The sequence below is a fragment of the Octopus bimaculoides genome, chromosome 12, assembly GCF_046866305.1.
Source record: "Octopus bimaculoides isolate indiv1 chromosome 12, ASM4686630v1, whole genome shotgun sequence".
NCBI lineage: Eukaryota > Metazoa > Mollusca > Cephalopoda > Octopoda > Octopodidae > Octopus > Octopus bimaculoides.
The window spans coordinates 65,579,591-65,595,354 of NC_142939.1; the positions used below are offsets into that span (position 1 = coordinate 65,579,591).

The 15,764-nt window shown below is 37.4% G+C and overlaps 1 protein-coding gene across 1 annotated transcript in view; it reads left to right on the top strand.

The window, feature by feature from the left end:
- The first annotated feature begins 15,533 nt into the window (after positions 1-15,533).
- LOC106884471 (uncharacterized) overlaps positions 15,534-15,764 on the top strand; it is a 12,305-nt gene continuing 12,074 nt past the window's right edge. Inside the window, exon 1 of the mRNA XM_089361232.1 lies at positions 15,534-15,764. This exon is cut by the window's right edge and continues 239 nt beyond it. Coding sequence (XP_089217358.1) covers positions 15,669-15,764 — 96 coding nt within the window. The 5' untranslated portion in view covers positions 15,534-15,668.

The following is a 15,764-nucleotide window of genomic DNA, read 5'->3' on the forward strand; positions in this document are numbered from 1 at the left end:
CATACACGCACACACACTTATGTATGTGTACACACACATACACACGCAGGCACACACACGCACAACACACTCACACACACACACACACACACAGTGTTCGGGTTAAGCTTGACTGTTTGCTTAAAAGAAAAAGAAAGCACAATATCTCATCTAAAAATAAAACGTATTTAAATAATTTTTTTAAATATCAACCAGATTATGGCTGGAAAATAACAGTTTATTCAAAGTAGCCACTCTCGGTTTCGACCACAGTCTCAAGTCGGTTCCGGAATATTGCGCATGCGTTCCTCACTGCGTTCCAGGGGATATCTTCGAACACCTCCTCGATATTGGCCTGAAGGCCTCCAGTTTGGCCTTGACTTGCAAGTAGAGTGGTTGGTCTCTTTTCAACCGTGCCCTACACGTAGTAATCCAGGTAGTCGGACAATTCGTCGACGGGCAGTTGGCCGACAGACAATTGGCTGACAGACAATTGGTCGACAGACAATTGGCCGACAGACAACTTACAGATAGAACAATTGACCGATTTGACAATTTGCTGGTTCTATCAATAATATAGGCGTACCCTTTGTATAGAAGCTTTCTGCCTCCTCGTTCCGTTTTGATGAACTCCATGATCGATACTTCCGCATGTCGACTTATTATCCAACCAACCAATTGTCGGAGAATTGTCTTCGCGCGGTAATCCATGGGATTACAATCAAGGGAATTGGAAGGCCAGAAACTGGAGCTGGTGAAGTCGTAGAAATTCTCCGCCAACCAGTTCTGACTCTTTCCGAAGATATGGCAGCAACCTTTTCCAATCAGGGTTTGACCAGTATCCAGCAGCTTCATATAGCCGTCTGAATTGAGCCTAAGGCTTTCTTCAAACATTGATCTACATGGTATCACACTCACTGGACCATGGTGTTACATTCGCCCAAAGACCATCACATTTGGGGGAGAACTTGGTTTTCACGATGTCCATGTCACATCTTGCAGCTTTTACAGTGTTCACAGAGCATTGAGCAGCAATCATGACGTCGGCATTTTGACACACTCGATAGACTTAGGAAAGACCTCGCTCGCACCATAAATTCTGCTGATCTCAAGATCACAATAGAAATCAACCTGAAAACGGTTGGTTTCCTTGTTGTGACCTTGAATTTGGAATCTGATGCCTATAGGCCCATCAGCAAGCTGAATGGAAGACTGAAATATGTTAATAGCTCCCTGTCATCCAATCATACTGTTCAGAAACCTAGTGAAGGTGGTCATCAGAGGAATCTACAGCTTGTCTTCAAGTGAAGAGATCTTCGACGCCGTTGGCTCGTACTACAAGCTCTAACAGCCAGCGTTTTTAAGGATTAACTACAAACTTGACCCTAGTTAAGCGTAAAAGATTATGGCTGTGAAGTTTCCCTTAGGTCGGTGGATAAACGCTTTCTTCATACGAATAAGTTCCGTTAAATTTTTAATAGACACGCTTTAAGAATGCCTTTTAGCTGTGCACGTAGTACAAGGAATATATTGTTAAGTAGGCCCATACCTGAGACAGAGGCAGGTGCTCATTCAAAGACAACACCACATGTCCCCTGCAGCACAGAGACAGTCGTATATTAGGCAGAGATAACATCAAAGAACCCTGACGAGCAGTCAAACGTGCTGATGTATGTTGGCGCAACAACAGGTACATTCAGAACCAGATTCAACGGCCATACACCATTCTTCAATATTCAGGAGAGGCGTAATGTCAGACCCTAGGCTAGGCGCGTGGAGACACATGCGCATGCACTTACACACGCTTTTATCTTTTACTTCTTTCACTCATTGGACCGTGGCAATGCTGGGGCGCAGCCGTGAAGGGTTTGGTTGAACAAGTCGAGCCAAGTATTCACTTTTTCGGAGTGACCACTAATGATGGCGACGTTATGCTTCCATTCATCTTCCCACATGGCCTCAGAGGCAACACGGAGGCCTACATCACGTGCCTGGAAGAGGCAGTGCTGCCTTGGGTCAAGAGGTTGGCTACTGGAAGACTCTATGTCTGGCAACAGGACTCTGCACCATGCCACACAAGCAGGAGAACCCAGTCATGGCTGTCAGGCAATTTCTGCGACCGCATCACCCCTAATATCTGGCCACCTAACCCACCAGACTGCAACCCTTTTGATTATTACACGTGGGGTGCAGTTGAGCGAGAGACCAACAAAACTGCTTTTAACACCAAAGATGAACTGAAGACAAGGATTATGGCAGCATTCACCAACTTGATCAAGGAGACCGCCCAGAAGAGTTGCAGGAGATTCCGAAGTTGTCTGGATGCCGTGGTTGAAGCTAATGGCGATTTTATTGAATAGATTTATTCTTTAATATTTTTAGATATTTTTATGTAATTTTGGTAAATATATCTGTTAAAATGTGATGTGAGTGTTATTTTCATTTTTGTGTAAACTAGACGACAATATATTCACCGCACCCTGTATATATATATGTGTGTGTGTGTGTGTGTGTGTGTGTGTGTGTGTGTGTGTGTGTGTGTGTGTGTGTGTGTGCGTGTGTGTGAGTGAGTGTGTGTGTATACATACATACACACACACATATATATATATATACACACACTCACTCTCTCTCTCTCTCTCTCTCTCTCTCTCTCTCTCACACACACACACACGAATAGGTGGACAAACGAAAGTAGGACCTAACGCATACATTCCCACAACTCTCAACCGATTGTCACCAAACTATACACACTATGTCCAAAGGATGGTCGTGCACTATAACATTTTGCACAGAGCTCCCGCATAAATGGACATAATGGACATAGTTTCTTTGTATGTAGGGGGTCTTCCATACATTTTGAAATCTTTTTATGAGTGAAAGGATTTTGTTTATTTATTTCGACTGTCCACCTGCGGCTGTGATTAAATTGACTAGGAACATCGTACGCGATGAATATCCAATACCAAACAATCTTAATTTCCATATTTAAACTGCTTACCTTTGTCTATTCTGAGATACTTGAAAGGTGATGTTCCCTTCCCTCTCTTATATTTGTTGATACCTTTGTTTACCTACCAATGCGTTGTTTCACTTTAAAGATGCTTATTTGCCTATCCATTATGATATTTCGACTTGTTGTCCATTGTTTCAAATGCGTTTTAGCATTGTCATTCTAGCCTTTTTTAAACAATCACATATGATTCGTCCCAAACAATCAACCTTTGAATATGAGTTTTGCTTCCACTAACGAAACCTATACGTATCTTTCAGAAAGCTCCATACCAATTTAATTTTATGCGTTATTCGCTGTTACTTTATGCGCAGACTACGTGAGAAGACAGAAAAAGGGACTTTTGTTAGCTTATCTCTCCGAAAATATAGCTCCCTTTTCTGTTGAATAAAATAAACTCGAGAGGGCAAGTTTCAACGTCTTCCTTCAATTTACTTACAACATTTATGTGGCTGTTTCTGACAAGAAATTTCACTTTCATGCAAAACAACTATATTGTGTAGTCATTACCCGTAATCTACTCCCAAAATACTTCAGTAGCTCTATTCTGCATCGCTTGCAAACTTTCCAAAGCAACTTAAACCGTCCAGAGGACGGGTGTGTTTGCTAGTTTAATAACAAGATGTCTCAGTTTCATGCAACTTTAAGTTTCGTAGGCTTGTAGAACGAATTTAGCCCCTTAGCTCAGTTTATTCTATGAGCCTACTAAACTTTTAATTGCATGAAACCAAGTCAAATTGCTATATATATATATATATATATATATATATATATATACATATATGTATGTATGTATGTATGTATGTATGTATGTATGCATGCATGCATGTATGTATGTATGTATGTATGGATGGATGGATGGATGGATGGATGGATGTATGCATATATATATATATATATATATATATATATATATATATATATATATGTATATATATATATATATATATATATATATATATCCGCTATATTCGAAATGTGCAATGGCTCCATAACTACCGTTTCGGCTACAACCTGGGAGCCTTAGTAATCCGTTACAGCACTTACCTAGCGTACCTCATCGTTTAGATCACCTGTGAATTAAAACCCCATACTTCGTGTGTGTGTGTGTGTGTGTGTGTGTGTGTGTGTGTGTGTGTGTGTGTGTGTGTGTGTGTGTGTATGTATGTATGTATGTATGTATGTATGAATGTATGAAATAATGATATGAGTGTTATGAAGAAGAGTAAAGTGGTTAAATCCATTAGAAAGTTTGTAGAGATTGAAAATGAGATACCATTCACGTTAGCCACGAGTGACAGGGGAACATGTGTAGTGTTAAATCGAACAAAGAGAAATGCTACGTGGAGTGATTCGAAGAGCAGAAATGGCGTACAATGAAGAAATCATTCCGGAAACGGATGTGCTATAATCAGACAAGCGTCATCCGGTCTGTCTGGAAGTTTATTAGATTCCATTAATCAATTTCTTTCACAAGGCATTAGACAGACCGTTCGATGCAGTAAAAGATACTTTTCTATTATACCATGAAGTAGAACCGAACCCAAAATCACGGGATTGAATTGGGAACTTTTTAACCATACAGCCATGCATGCACCTAGTACCATATATTTCATATTTGTTATAATTATTGTTGTTGTTTCTGCTATTACAGGTCATGCTTGATCCAATTCTACTTTTGGTAGTCTGATAGTCGATCTAACTGCGTGGCGCGATCTACAGATGTGAATGTATGTATGCCTTGTTTGCAGACAGCTGTACCTAGGCTTAGCCAAGGACCATATTTTGCATCTCAACAACGAAGTAGTTATATGTGTAGCTGTCTGCATATAATGCTAAATTTACAGGTGAATATCTTCATAAATGGTCAAAGTGTGAAGTCCAGACGTAAGATACATTGAAATTCAATTAAAGAAAAAGACACACAAAAATACAAAATGCGCGCGCGCGCGTTTGTATGTGTGTGTGTGAGTATGTGTACAAAGGATCACATTTTCACATTTTTCATGTCTGACGGTGTGTTCTTTGAAATATTCACCTATAAATAAAAGTTTTCACTGTCTTACTGACCTGAGAACAATAACCAAAGGAGTCATTATGAGTGTGTGTGTGTGTATGTGCGTGCGATGTATGTCTGTATATATGTATATATACTAACATGCTTGTCTATGTAAATATAGATATATAAATATATATGTATGCTAGGTATATATATATATGTATGTATATATATAGTGTGTGTGTATATATATATATATATATATATGTATGTATATATATAGTGTGTATATATATATATATATGTATATATATATATGTATACATATATGTATATATATATATATATTATATGCATGTATGTGTGTATATTTCTACATACATTCATACATATATACATACATACATACATACATACATACATACATACATATGAAATAAATAATTGAAAGAAGAAACTTCCTTACCCTCGATAGAAAAGATGAATGGTTTTCCTTTATTTATTTATTTATTCATTTATTTACTTATTTTTGCGGGACTTTCGCAATATCAGTGGAATATCAACATTACTAAGTAGAAACGTAAACAAGTACATTTTTAACTTCAGACGTAGGAGAGGCATTTTTCACATTTTAGTGTGGGTGGAAGATTAAGACGTCTCTGACGGTGGGCCAGAAGCGAGAAATTAAGCATTTACAGAACGAAGGGGAAACAATCTTAGATTATTTTGCTATTATTCACTATTAATGTTATATATTTAGTCAGGGTTGTTTATTTTTTATATATATTTATGTAATATTCTTTTGGGTTTTTTTCTTGAATTATTTTAGTCGGATATAGACAGACAAAACAATTACAAATGCACACATTCACGCATAAATATAAATAAGTGTATGTATGTGTATATATAATATATATAATATAATATATTATTATTATTATTATTATTATTATTATTATTATTATTATTATCATTATTATTATTATTATTATTATTATTATTATCATATAAATATATATATATATATATATATATAAACAGATATATATGTTATAGTCCATCCATATTTATATATTTTATTTTATACATACATGTAAGTATGCATTATATATGTATATACATACAGCACGCGCATGTATACATTTATAGTGTGAGCATGTATATATATATATATATATATATATATATATATATATACACACGCACACACACATTCACTTATATACTTACATATACACAGGAGCATACATACTCATAATATATATATGTATATATATGTATGTATATATGTGTGTATGTATGTAGGTATATACACGAAAATCTAGATAAAAAAATAAACGTAAAAGTATTCGGTAATATCTACAGTGGGTGTGGAGATTGTCTCGAGGCGCCAGAGTAAAATAACGAAAAAAAAAATGGTAATATCAAATAAAATAATCTAAGACTATATATATATTATCATAGATTAGCGAAACATAATTTATTTGATGTGAGGTCGCCCTCTTTTTCTTTCTCTCTCTTTCTCTCTCCCTCTCTCGCACACACAGACACACACATATTCACACTCACATTCACACGCACACACAAACGCATTTGCAAAGAGTGAGGCAGAGAGAAAGATAGAGAGCGAGTGAGTGAGAGAGAGAGACAAAGGGAGAGAGCGAGAGAGAGAGTAATAGAGAAATAAGGATACTGTTCCAGTACTGAACGATTCCGAAATTTTTTTTTTTTCTCATTTTTCTAGGAGCAGGTGATCTCATTGAATTATTCTTGGGTAAAAAAGAGATTTTAATCTAATACTGCATGGAACAATGCGAACATAATTCATTCGTTTCACTTATGTGTTTGATATATATATATATATATATATATATATATATATATATATATATATATATATATATATATATATATATATATATATAATATAAATAAAATACACATATATATGTATGTATGTATATATATATATATATATATATATATATATATATATATATATATATATATATATATATATATATATATATGTATATACATACATACATACATATATATATATATATATATATATATATATATATATATATATATATATATATATATATATGTACATACATAACTTTATATATATATACATAATTTTTCACGTCTGGCCGCATGGCCTTTTCCGTTTGTTTTCCTGTCTTGTTTTTTGTCCGCCAGTACATTCCTCCATGGCACAGGTTTAATTTGTGTATACAAATTTAATTTGCGGTCCATGGGAAGAGCCGTTTTAACGATGCGTCCTGCCCAACTCTTCGAAACGCCGGTGTTAAAATGGGGGTAGCTGATGAAGGAAAATGTTCTCTATGTGGCTTGTGTGTTTTCTGTACTCTGGTTATTATTATTTCTTGTCTACGTTTTGTTTGCAATGTCCTGTACCCAGATATGCACCTATATATACAGGTAGACGTAGGTATGCACACACCTGTATGTATATATGCATATACTCATTTATTATTTGTTTATATATATATATATATATATATATATATACATACACGGTTAACTTTTGGATACAAAATCAAAACTGTTCCGAATATAGGAACGCGATCTTTTTGCTACAGAAAGAAGAAAACCAGCGAAATTTTGACAGCGCAACATCCATACCTGCTGTAAATTGAGCACTCAGGTCTTGTGCCTCTAATAGAAAGGATTATTATTATTATTATTATTATTATTATTATTATTATTATATGCTTCGACGGGATTTTGTGTTCGATCCCATAGCAAGGCGTTTTGGCAAATATTCTCCACTTTAGAGTCGGACTGACTAATGCCATGTGATTGAAAATCTGTTGCACTGTGTGTGTATATGGTGGGTGGGTGCGAATGTCTGAGCGCGCGGGCGCGCGCGTGTGAGTGTATATGTCCTTGTATTTGTGTTTGATCCCACCACCGCTTGACAACCGGTTGGCTCGTTTATGTCTCCTTAGCTCATTTTGTAGGAGTTATATCTATTATTCTTAAGATAGTTGGGGCACTTTTGCAGTTATTAAGCTTTTCTGTGGACGTCCTTGCCATGGCTAGTCGTGTCCTAATTTCTTACTTACTTGTAGCATCATTAAAGATTTGAGTTCCAGTTATTTGTACAATCCGACCTGTTCGAGCCACTTTCTGCCCATTTTCCTCTTAACATATACTTTCTCTTTTCTTACGACTTTTGTTTTCTTATGGTTGAGAAAAAGACTTTGTCTATTTGGAAAAGCTTAATAACATCTGGATAGCAAACGTGTTGCAACTAAGTTAAAAACAAGGCTAGCGCTCTTTTGGTCAATGGGAATTTATGGTTGCGAAGCAGGGACTCTGAACAAATTCGAAGAGAACATAATCAATGCGTTTAAAATGTGTGTGTATAAGAGAATGTTACGAGCCTCTTACAAGGACCGTCGGACAAATGGATGATCGCTAGAAGCAGATAAAAGATGACGACAACTGAACATTGTGAAAAAAAACAAAAGTTCATCTATTATGGCCACGTTCGAAGGAGCAGACGTTTAGAAATATTATCATGGAAGGAAGAGTAGTGGGTAGTAGATAAAGGGACAGGCAAAGAACGCAACGGATGGTCAATATCAAGAACTGTTTGAACAAGACTGGCAGGAGGAACTGGAGAATCCGCGCTTGATCGGGAAGACTTTCGTTCTAAAGACATCAATGCGCTGCAGCGTACGTTCATGGCGACGACATGTAATAATTAATGATAGGCGCAGGAGTGGGTGTGTGGTAAATAGCTTGCTTACCAACCACATGGTTCTGGGTTCAGTCCCACTGCATGGCACCCTGGGCAAGTGTCTTCTACTATAGCCTCGGGCCGACCAAAGCCTTGTGAGTGGATTTTGTAGACGGAAACTGAAAGAAGCCCGTCGTATATATATATATATATATATATATATATATATATATATATATATTTGTGTGTATATATATATATATATATATATATATATATATATATATATATATATATATATATATATATATATATATATATATATGTATATGTATAAATATGTGTGTGTGTGTTTGTGTGTCTCTGTTTGACGCCCCAACATCGCTTGACAACCAATGTTGACGTGATTATGTCCCCGTAACATAGCAGTTCGGCAACAGAACCGATAGAATAAGTACTAGGCTTACAAAGAATAAGTTCTGGGATCGATTTGTTTGACTAAAGGCCGTGCTCCAGCATGGCCGCAATCAAATGATTGAAACAAATAAAAGAGTAAAAGAGATTAACTCGGCTTCATGCAAAAATTTAAGTTTTGAAAGGTCTAGAGACAAACACTTGCCTCTCTGGTCAATCTCTCATCAACTTCTTCAAGTATCACTTGAAGAAGAATATGGGAGTAGAGAGGGAGGTTTTGTTTAGTGAATGTTTCAAAAAAAGATGGGTGAACGTAGCAAGGATGGCACGTGTGAATGACGATCCAGCTTGAGCATAATCCTATGAACCAATAAAGAAAGGAAAAAAAGAGATCCACTTACTGTAATGTGTCTTTTTGCATGACATTATTGCCCAAGGTTACCATGGTCTTTTCCGTAGGCTTTTCTTTCCACGGATAACCTAATCAGTTTTCCCTATTTACATTGACTTTTCCGTGATACACGATCCCTTTTGATCGGCTTTGTTTTTCCTACAATCCCTTTTGATCGAAATTCGACCCACATTATTTTCCTCTTCTTCTTCCCAAAAATAAAAGCTCTACTTTGTATTGTCCCCTCTGTGTCCAGCCCTGTGTGGCCAATAAAGAAACATAACTATCTATCTATCTATCTGTCTGTATGTCCGTCCATCCGTCCGTCCGTCTGTCCGTCCATCCATCCATCCATCCATCCATCCATCTTTCTCTCTCTCTCTCTCTCTCTCTCTCTCTCTCTCTCTCTCTCTCTCTCTCTATATATATATATATATATATATATATATATATATATATATATATATATATATATATATATATACATATATATCTGTCTGTCTGTCCGTCCGTCCGTCTGGCTGTCCATCCATCCATCCAATCTCTCTCTCTTTATCTATCTATCTATCTATCTATCTATCTATCTATCTATCGATATATATATATATATATATATATATACATGTATGTATGTATATGTGTGTGAGCACGCGCGTGTGTATATATATATAATATATATGTGTGCTTAGACAGGCAGGCAGACAGGCAGACAGATCGATCGATACGGTGCTCCAGCATGGCAGCTGACCGATAACTGAAACAAGCAAAAGGCGATAGACATATGCACACACAAACACAACTCTGCGCATTTTGTATAATACATATATTTATAGCTTTTGCACAATCGACTGTATGGCGCTGATAGGAGTTGCCTCCCTTAAGACCAACCCTGCATATTTCATATACAGTCGATCATTTTTCTTTTTCTTTTCCAACTACTGTTGAGCGCCAGATTTGCCAAACTCCATATAGTTACCTCCCGTTACAGTCTGTGGCGACGCCTCCTGCGCCGATGTCCTCCGGTATCTCTGCATGGATATACTCCTTGAAGAAGTTACTCTATAGTCGAACTTATTGTTTTCATTTATTATGAATGGACGAACATTATCACTCAGACATTCACCTCTTCTTTCTTTCTCATTTTTCATTCTTCCTTTCTTCTCTTCTTTCTTTTTTCGTTCTTTCGTTCTTTCGTTCTTCCATATATATATATATATATATATATATATACACACATATTTATTGTTTCTGGTGAAGTAGCGAGTTGGACGTAGATTCTTTTCTTTCTGCCTCCTGCCGCGATATCGGTTTATCTGGTATCTCAGATAAAAATTTTGTTCAGATGTTCTTTGGAGATTTCCACATCCATACCTCTCAAATCTCTGGGGCTGTTTGGCAAAGTGTTGAATAGTTGTAGACCCTTGAAACTCATGCTGTTACCGTACTAGGTCCTTATTCTAGATAGAGAAGACGGGAAGAAAATAATTTAAAACTTGACACACATTAACAAATGATAGATTGATATATTAAACTGCTTTCCGCAGTTAAGAGTAATAAAAATTTGCGTGGATATGTCTGTGGTAAAAGAATTAATAAAAATGGCTCAATCTATGCTTTCCTTTCCTGACATTCAGTACGAATACAGTAAAGCGAGTAACAATATCATCTATTCTGCGAATCATATAAAAAAAAAAACCCCTGCAAATGATTGGGCCTTTTACCCAAATTATCTCTCAGAATTTTGTGTACAAACGTCTTTGGGAGATTGAGTCTGTTTGCTGCTACAACACAGGGAGAAAGACATTGGTTTTCGTTGATGATTTCACTCACGGCACTCATCTTATCCTCTGGCATATTTGGACATTCAGCTCTTTCATCATATACAGCAGAGATGCCCGACCACCGGACCTCGGACCAGTAGACTAATTTGGTACCGAGAAACACAGAAAGAATAAATCTATTAATTGAATTTCTATTTTATTGACATCGCAATCTGCAGGGTGTTTTTGCATTATATATTTATTATATATATAATATATGTAATTATTAAATTATATACTATTCACTTTATCGTGTTTTTGTTATAAGTATATTCCTCCAGTTAGTGGAAACATTTGTCTTGCATAAAACCTGTACGTGGTGCAAAAAAGTTTGGAAACTGCTGATATACAGAATCAGTTCGTTCAATTTGTTTACAAGTTTAGGTTTCGTCTTCTCTTGCAGGGTCTGCTTTGTAAAATTTCCTCTGAAACATATTTTGAATTTTATCGTATTTCTTTCCTTGAGTTCGCCAGATAACTATCGCTGCCTGCACACTCCTCTCTTTAATCACCCTAAGTTTAACAAAAGAAAATTTAGTCCTTTGTATGAAAAATGTGATGGCGCGTGGCTTAGTGATTAGGTTGTTGGTTTCATGATTGTTAGATTGTAGTTTCGATTCCTGGGTCGGCCGACGCGTTGTGTTCTTGAGCAAAACGCCTCATTTCACGTTACTCCAGTCCACGGGCTGGCAAAAATGAGTAATCGTGCGACGGACCGGCGTCCTATCCAGGTGGGGAATCTATACGCCACGGAGACCGGGAAAGCGGACCTATGAGTCTCTGACTTAAGAATCGAGATAGTAATGTCCAGGGCACTTACTTTCAGTTACCCGACTTTGTATGTCCACCCTGTATAGTCACAATCGCATAATCACATGAACGAGTTGATGCGCGTCAATGAATGCATGTCTCTAAGTGTAAACGTGTGAGTGTGTGATGTGTGAGTGCATGCGTGCGTGTGAGGATGAACTCTGTAACCTCTGTTGTATTGATTAGGTCAGGTCATGAATTGTTTTCCTAAACACAATATTTGACCTCTTGACCTCTGTATTCAATATATCAAATTATATAAACTGACCTGACATATTTCCAAAACAATTGAATACGACAGAGAGCAAACGAGAACACACACGCACGCACGCATACATACACACACACACACACATACATGCACACGTACACATACACACATACGCACCCACCCCCCACACTCATACGCACACCCCACAAAGACACTCACACATAAATACAAAAACATGCATACATACATACATACAAGACACCGCGCAGTGGAACTGTAAGCGAAACCACGTGATAGCGAAGTTAACATAGCCATGCTTGCATCTATATGTGTGTGTGTGTGTTATGTATGTATGTGTATGTACACAAGTGCGCGCGCGCGCATATATATATATATATATATATATATATATATATATATATATATATATATATATATACACATATATATGTATATCATATTTATAAATATATTATACTTGTGTGTGCGTGCGTGCGTGCGTGAATATTCTTCTGTTTTTAATTATTCGAAGTCTTTCTGTTACAAACGAACTGGTTTCTAACAAAGACACAAAACTCCGTCAATGGAATGCAGATGATAAAAGCAATTCACATTTCAACTTTTGAGAAAATTCTTGCATATTTTTTTCAGAGTTCCACTTACACATTGTATTTCTAATGTGCGTATTAAGTGCTTTATTTCCGTTTTTTACAATCCCAACTATTCCAGATTGTCACTTAGGCATTTATTCACAAAACAAGTGCACCGATTATTATTGGTATAAATGTCAGTTTATAATCGAGGTATAAAAGCTGAAGGTTTCGAGGCAGCTGACCGTAATTATCCTCCTTCTCTGTGGTTTGCGAAGAGATACAAAGTGCATTCCTGAAGTTTTTCGAGCAGTTTTTAGGAGTGGCAGTTATAACTGATCTAGAATTTTCATAATTTTAGTATATCATTACTATATATCTAATAAGCTGACCTGCCACCTTTTGTTTATTACAGACTGAAGGAGACGGCTGTAACTGCATTTTGGACAAATCCTTCTAAACACTGCTTTTTAGAGCTGACTAATTTGCAGAATGCAGTCGGGACGTTTAGAAACTTGTTATGGAATAGAGTTTTGTATTAAAATGGGCAAAAAAGCTACAGGAACTTATGAAATGCTCCAAACTGCTTACTCCTAAAGTGCTCAGAGATAAGCATCCTGGTAACCAACTGCTTGATAGAGATGGGCATCAGAACTATCCTTCACCCTCCCTACAGTCTAGATCTTGCTCCCTGTGAATTTTGGTTGTCTCCTAAGCTAGAGGAGAACCATAGGGGCAATCATTTTGAAGCTGAAGGAGGCTGTGACAAGGGGTCCCTCGACATCTTCACTTTGGAGGACTTTCAAGAAGTGACTGGAGTGCTACAACCAGAAGCCATGAGAGCCACTGCCTGATCAACGTCATTATCATTATTATTAATATCAAAGCGGCGAGCTGGCAGAATCGTTAGCACGCTAGGCAAAATGCTTAGCGGCATTTCGTTTGTCACTACGTTCTGAGTTCAAAATCTGCCGGGTTTTGACTTTGCATTTTCACCTTTAACGAGGTCGATAAAATATGTTCCAGTTGAGTACAGGGGTTGATATAATAGTTTTATCCCTTCTCCCAAAATTTCAGGCCCTGTACCTTCAGCAGAAAAGATTATTATTGTTGTTGTTCTAGTTGTGTTTCCCCGTTGTTGCATTCCTTTTGTTTAAGTGGAATGTTTTCGAAAGCTACTCAGGGTAAGAACATGGCCTTTTTTCAATTTCCTGATTGACAGACACTATCTCGTATTCGATTCAGGCTTTTGTATTATACCGATGTGAGCTGACAGTCTAATATGATGTCTAACTTCCTTCCTGCTAGGATTTCTGTTTATATATATATATATATATATATACGTGTGTGTGTGTGTGTGTGTGTGTGTGTGTGTGTGTGTGTGTGTGTGTGTGTGTGTGTGTGTGTGTGTGTGTTTGCGAGTGTGAGTGTGTGCGCGCGCGAGCGCGAGCGCGTGCCTTCGTGTGCATGCGTACACTTACGGACGATGTGTTTCAGTCTCGATTTGGCCTCATTATTGATACCCGAAAAATAGTCATGCATACACACTACACACACATGCATACATACATAGAGAGAGAGAGAGAAAGAGAGAGAGGGGGGAGAGACAGAGAGAGAGGGAGAGAGAAAGAGAGACAGAGAAACAGAGACAGACAGACAGACAGACAGACAGACTGACAAACAGGCAGATAGATAGATAGATAGATAGATCGACGAAGGGACAGACAGACGGGCTGACGACGGTCGGTCGGTCGGTCGGTCGGTCGGACATATGGATGATTATATAAATAGATAACGTGACAATCAGACGGCCGTTTAACAAATAAAGTATGCCCCCCCCCCCCCCCCACACACAAGCATTCTTAAACATTTATAAATGCATATATACATGTGTGTGTGTGTGTGTGCTTGCGTGCGTGCGTGCGTGCGTGCGTGTGTGCGTGCGTGCGTGCGTGCACGTAGGCGTGTATTTACAAATATTCTTTGATGGCATTTTGGTTTTATTGAAGATTTGGTCTCTGGAGAATTTTGAATATTTGCTCTTTGGAATCAGTTTGACGAAATCTCTAACAATAACCGATGCCAACTGCCAAAGTTTTCCCTTATTACAACCACAGGAGTGGCAGTGACCCGCAAACATTCTTACACGCTCTTCTATAGAATACGCTTGCTCTAACATCATGCCTCATTCTACCCGCAGCATCTCATCCACAATACACCGTATACATATACATAAAACACACACACACACACACACACACACACACACACAAACATACGCATACATGCACACGCACGCACGCTCACACATTCACACATACACATACAGAGATCTACAAGATAACAGGCAATCACAACCAAGTAACCTGACCATGTTGTGCTATACAAATGATATCAAGACATGCAATCATGTCCTTTCTCTCCCTTTCTCTCTATCTCCCCCGCTGTCTTCTTCTATCTCCCCCCCCTCTATCTTCCTCTATCTCTCTCTCCGTCTCACACACATCCATACGTAGAACGACAAGCCAAATTAACCAATCAGCAATCAGCAAACCAACCGCACCTTGTTACCTTATATATAACTATTTTCTCGTCATTGTTTCCGTATCTGTAATGAAAAGGCAAGACAGACATATAAACGTTTGATCCACTTGCTTTAATCCTATTCTATTTTCCTTACATGCAATTTATATAAGTTCTGCAGCTCTATCTCTGTCCAGTTCACCATGTTGACATTCAGAGAACTGTTTGTCTTCTGCTGTTTCTATATGATTATCTTCTCAGATTCTACCCAATGTCTCGCTTCAGAACAAAGATATTCT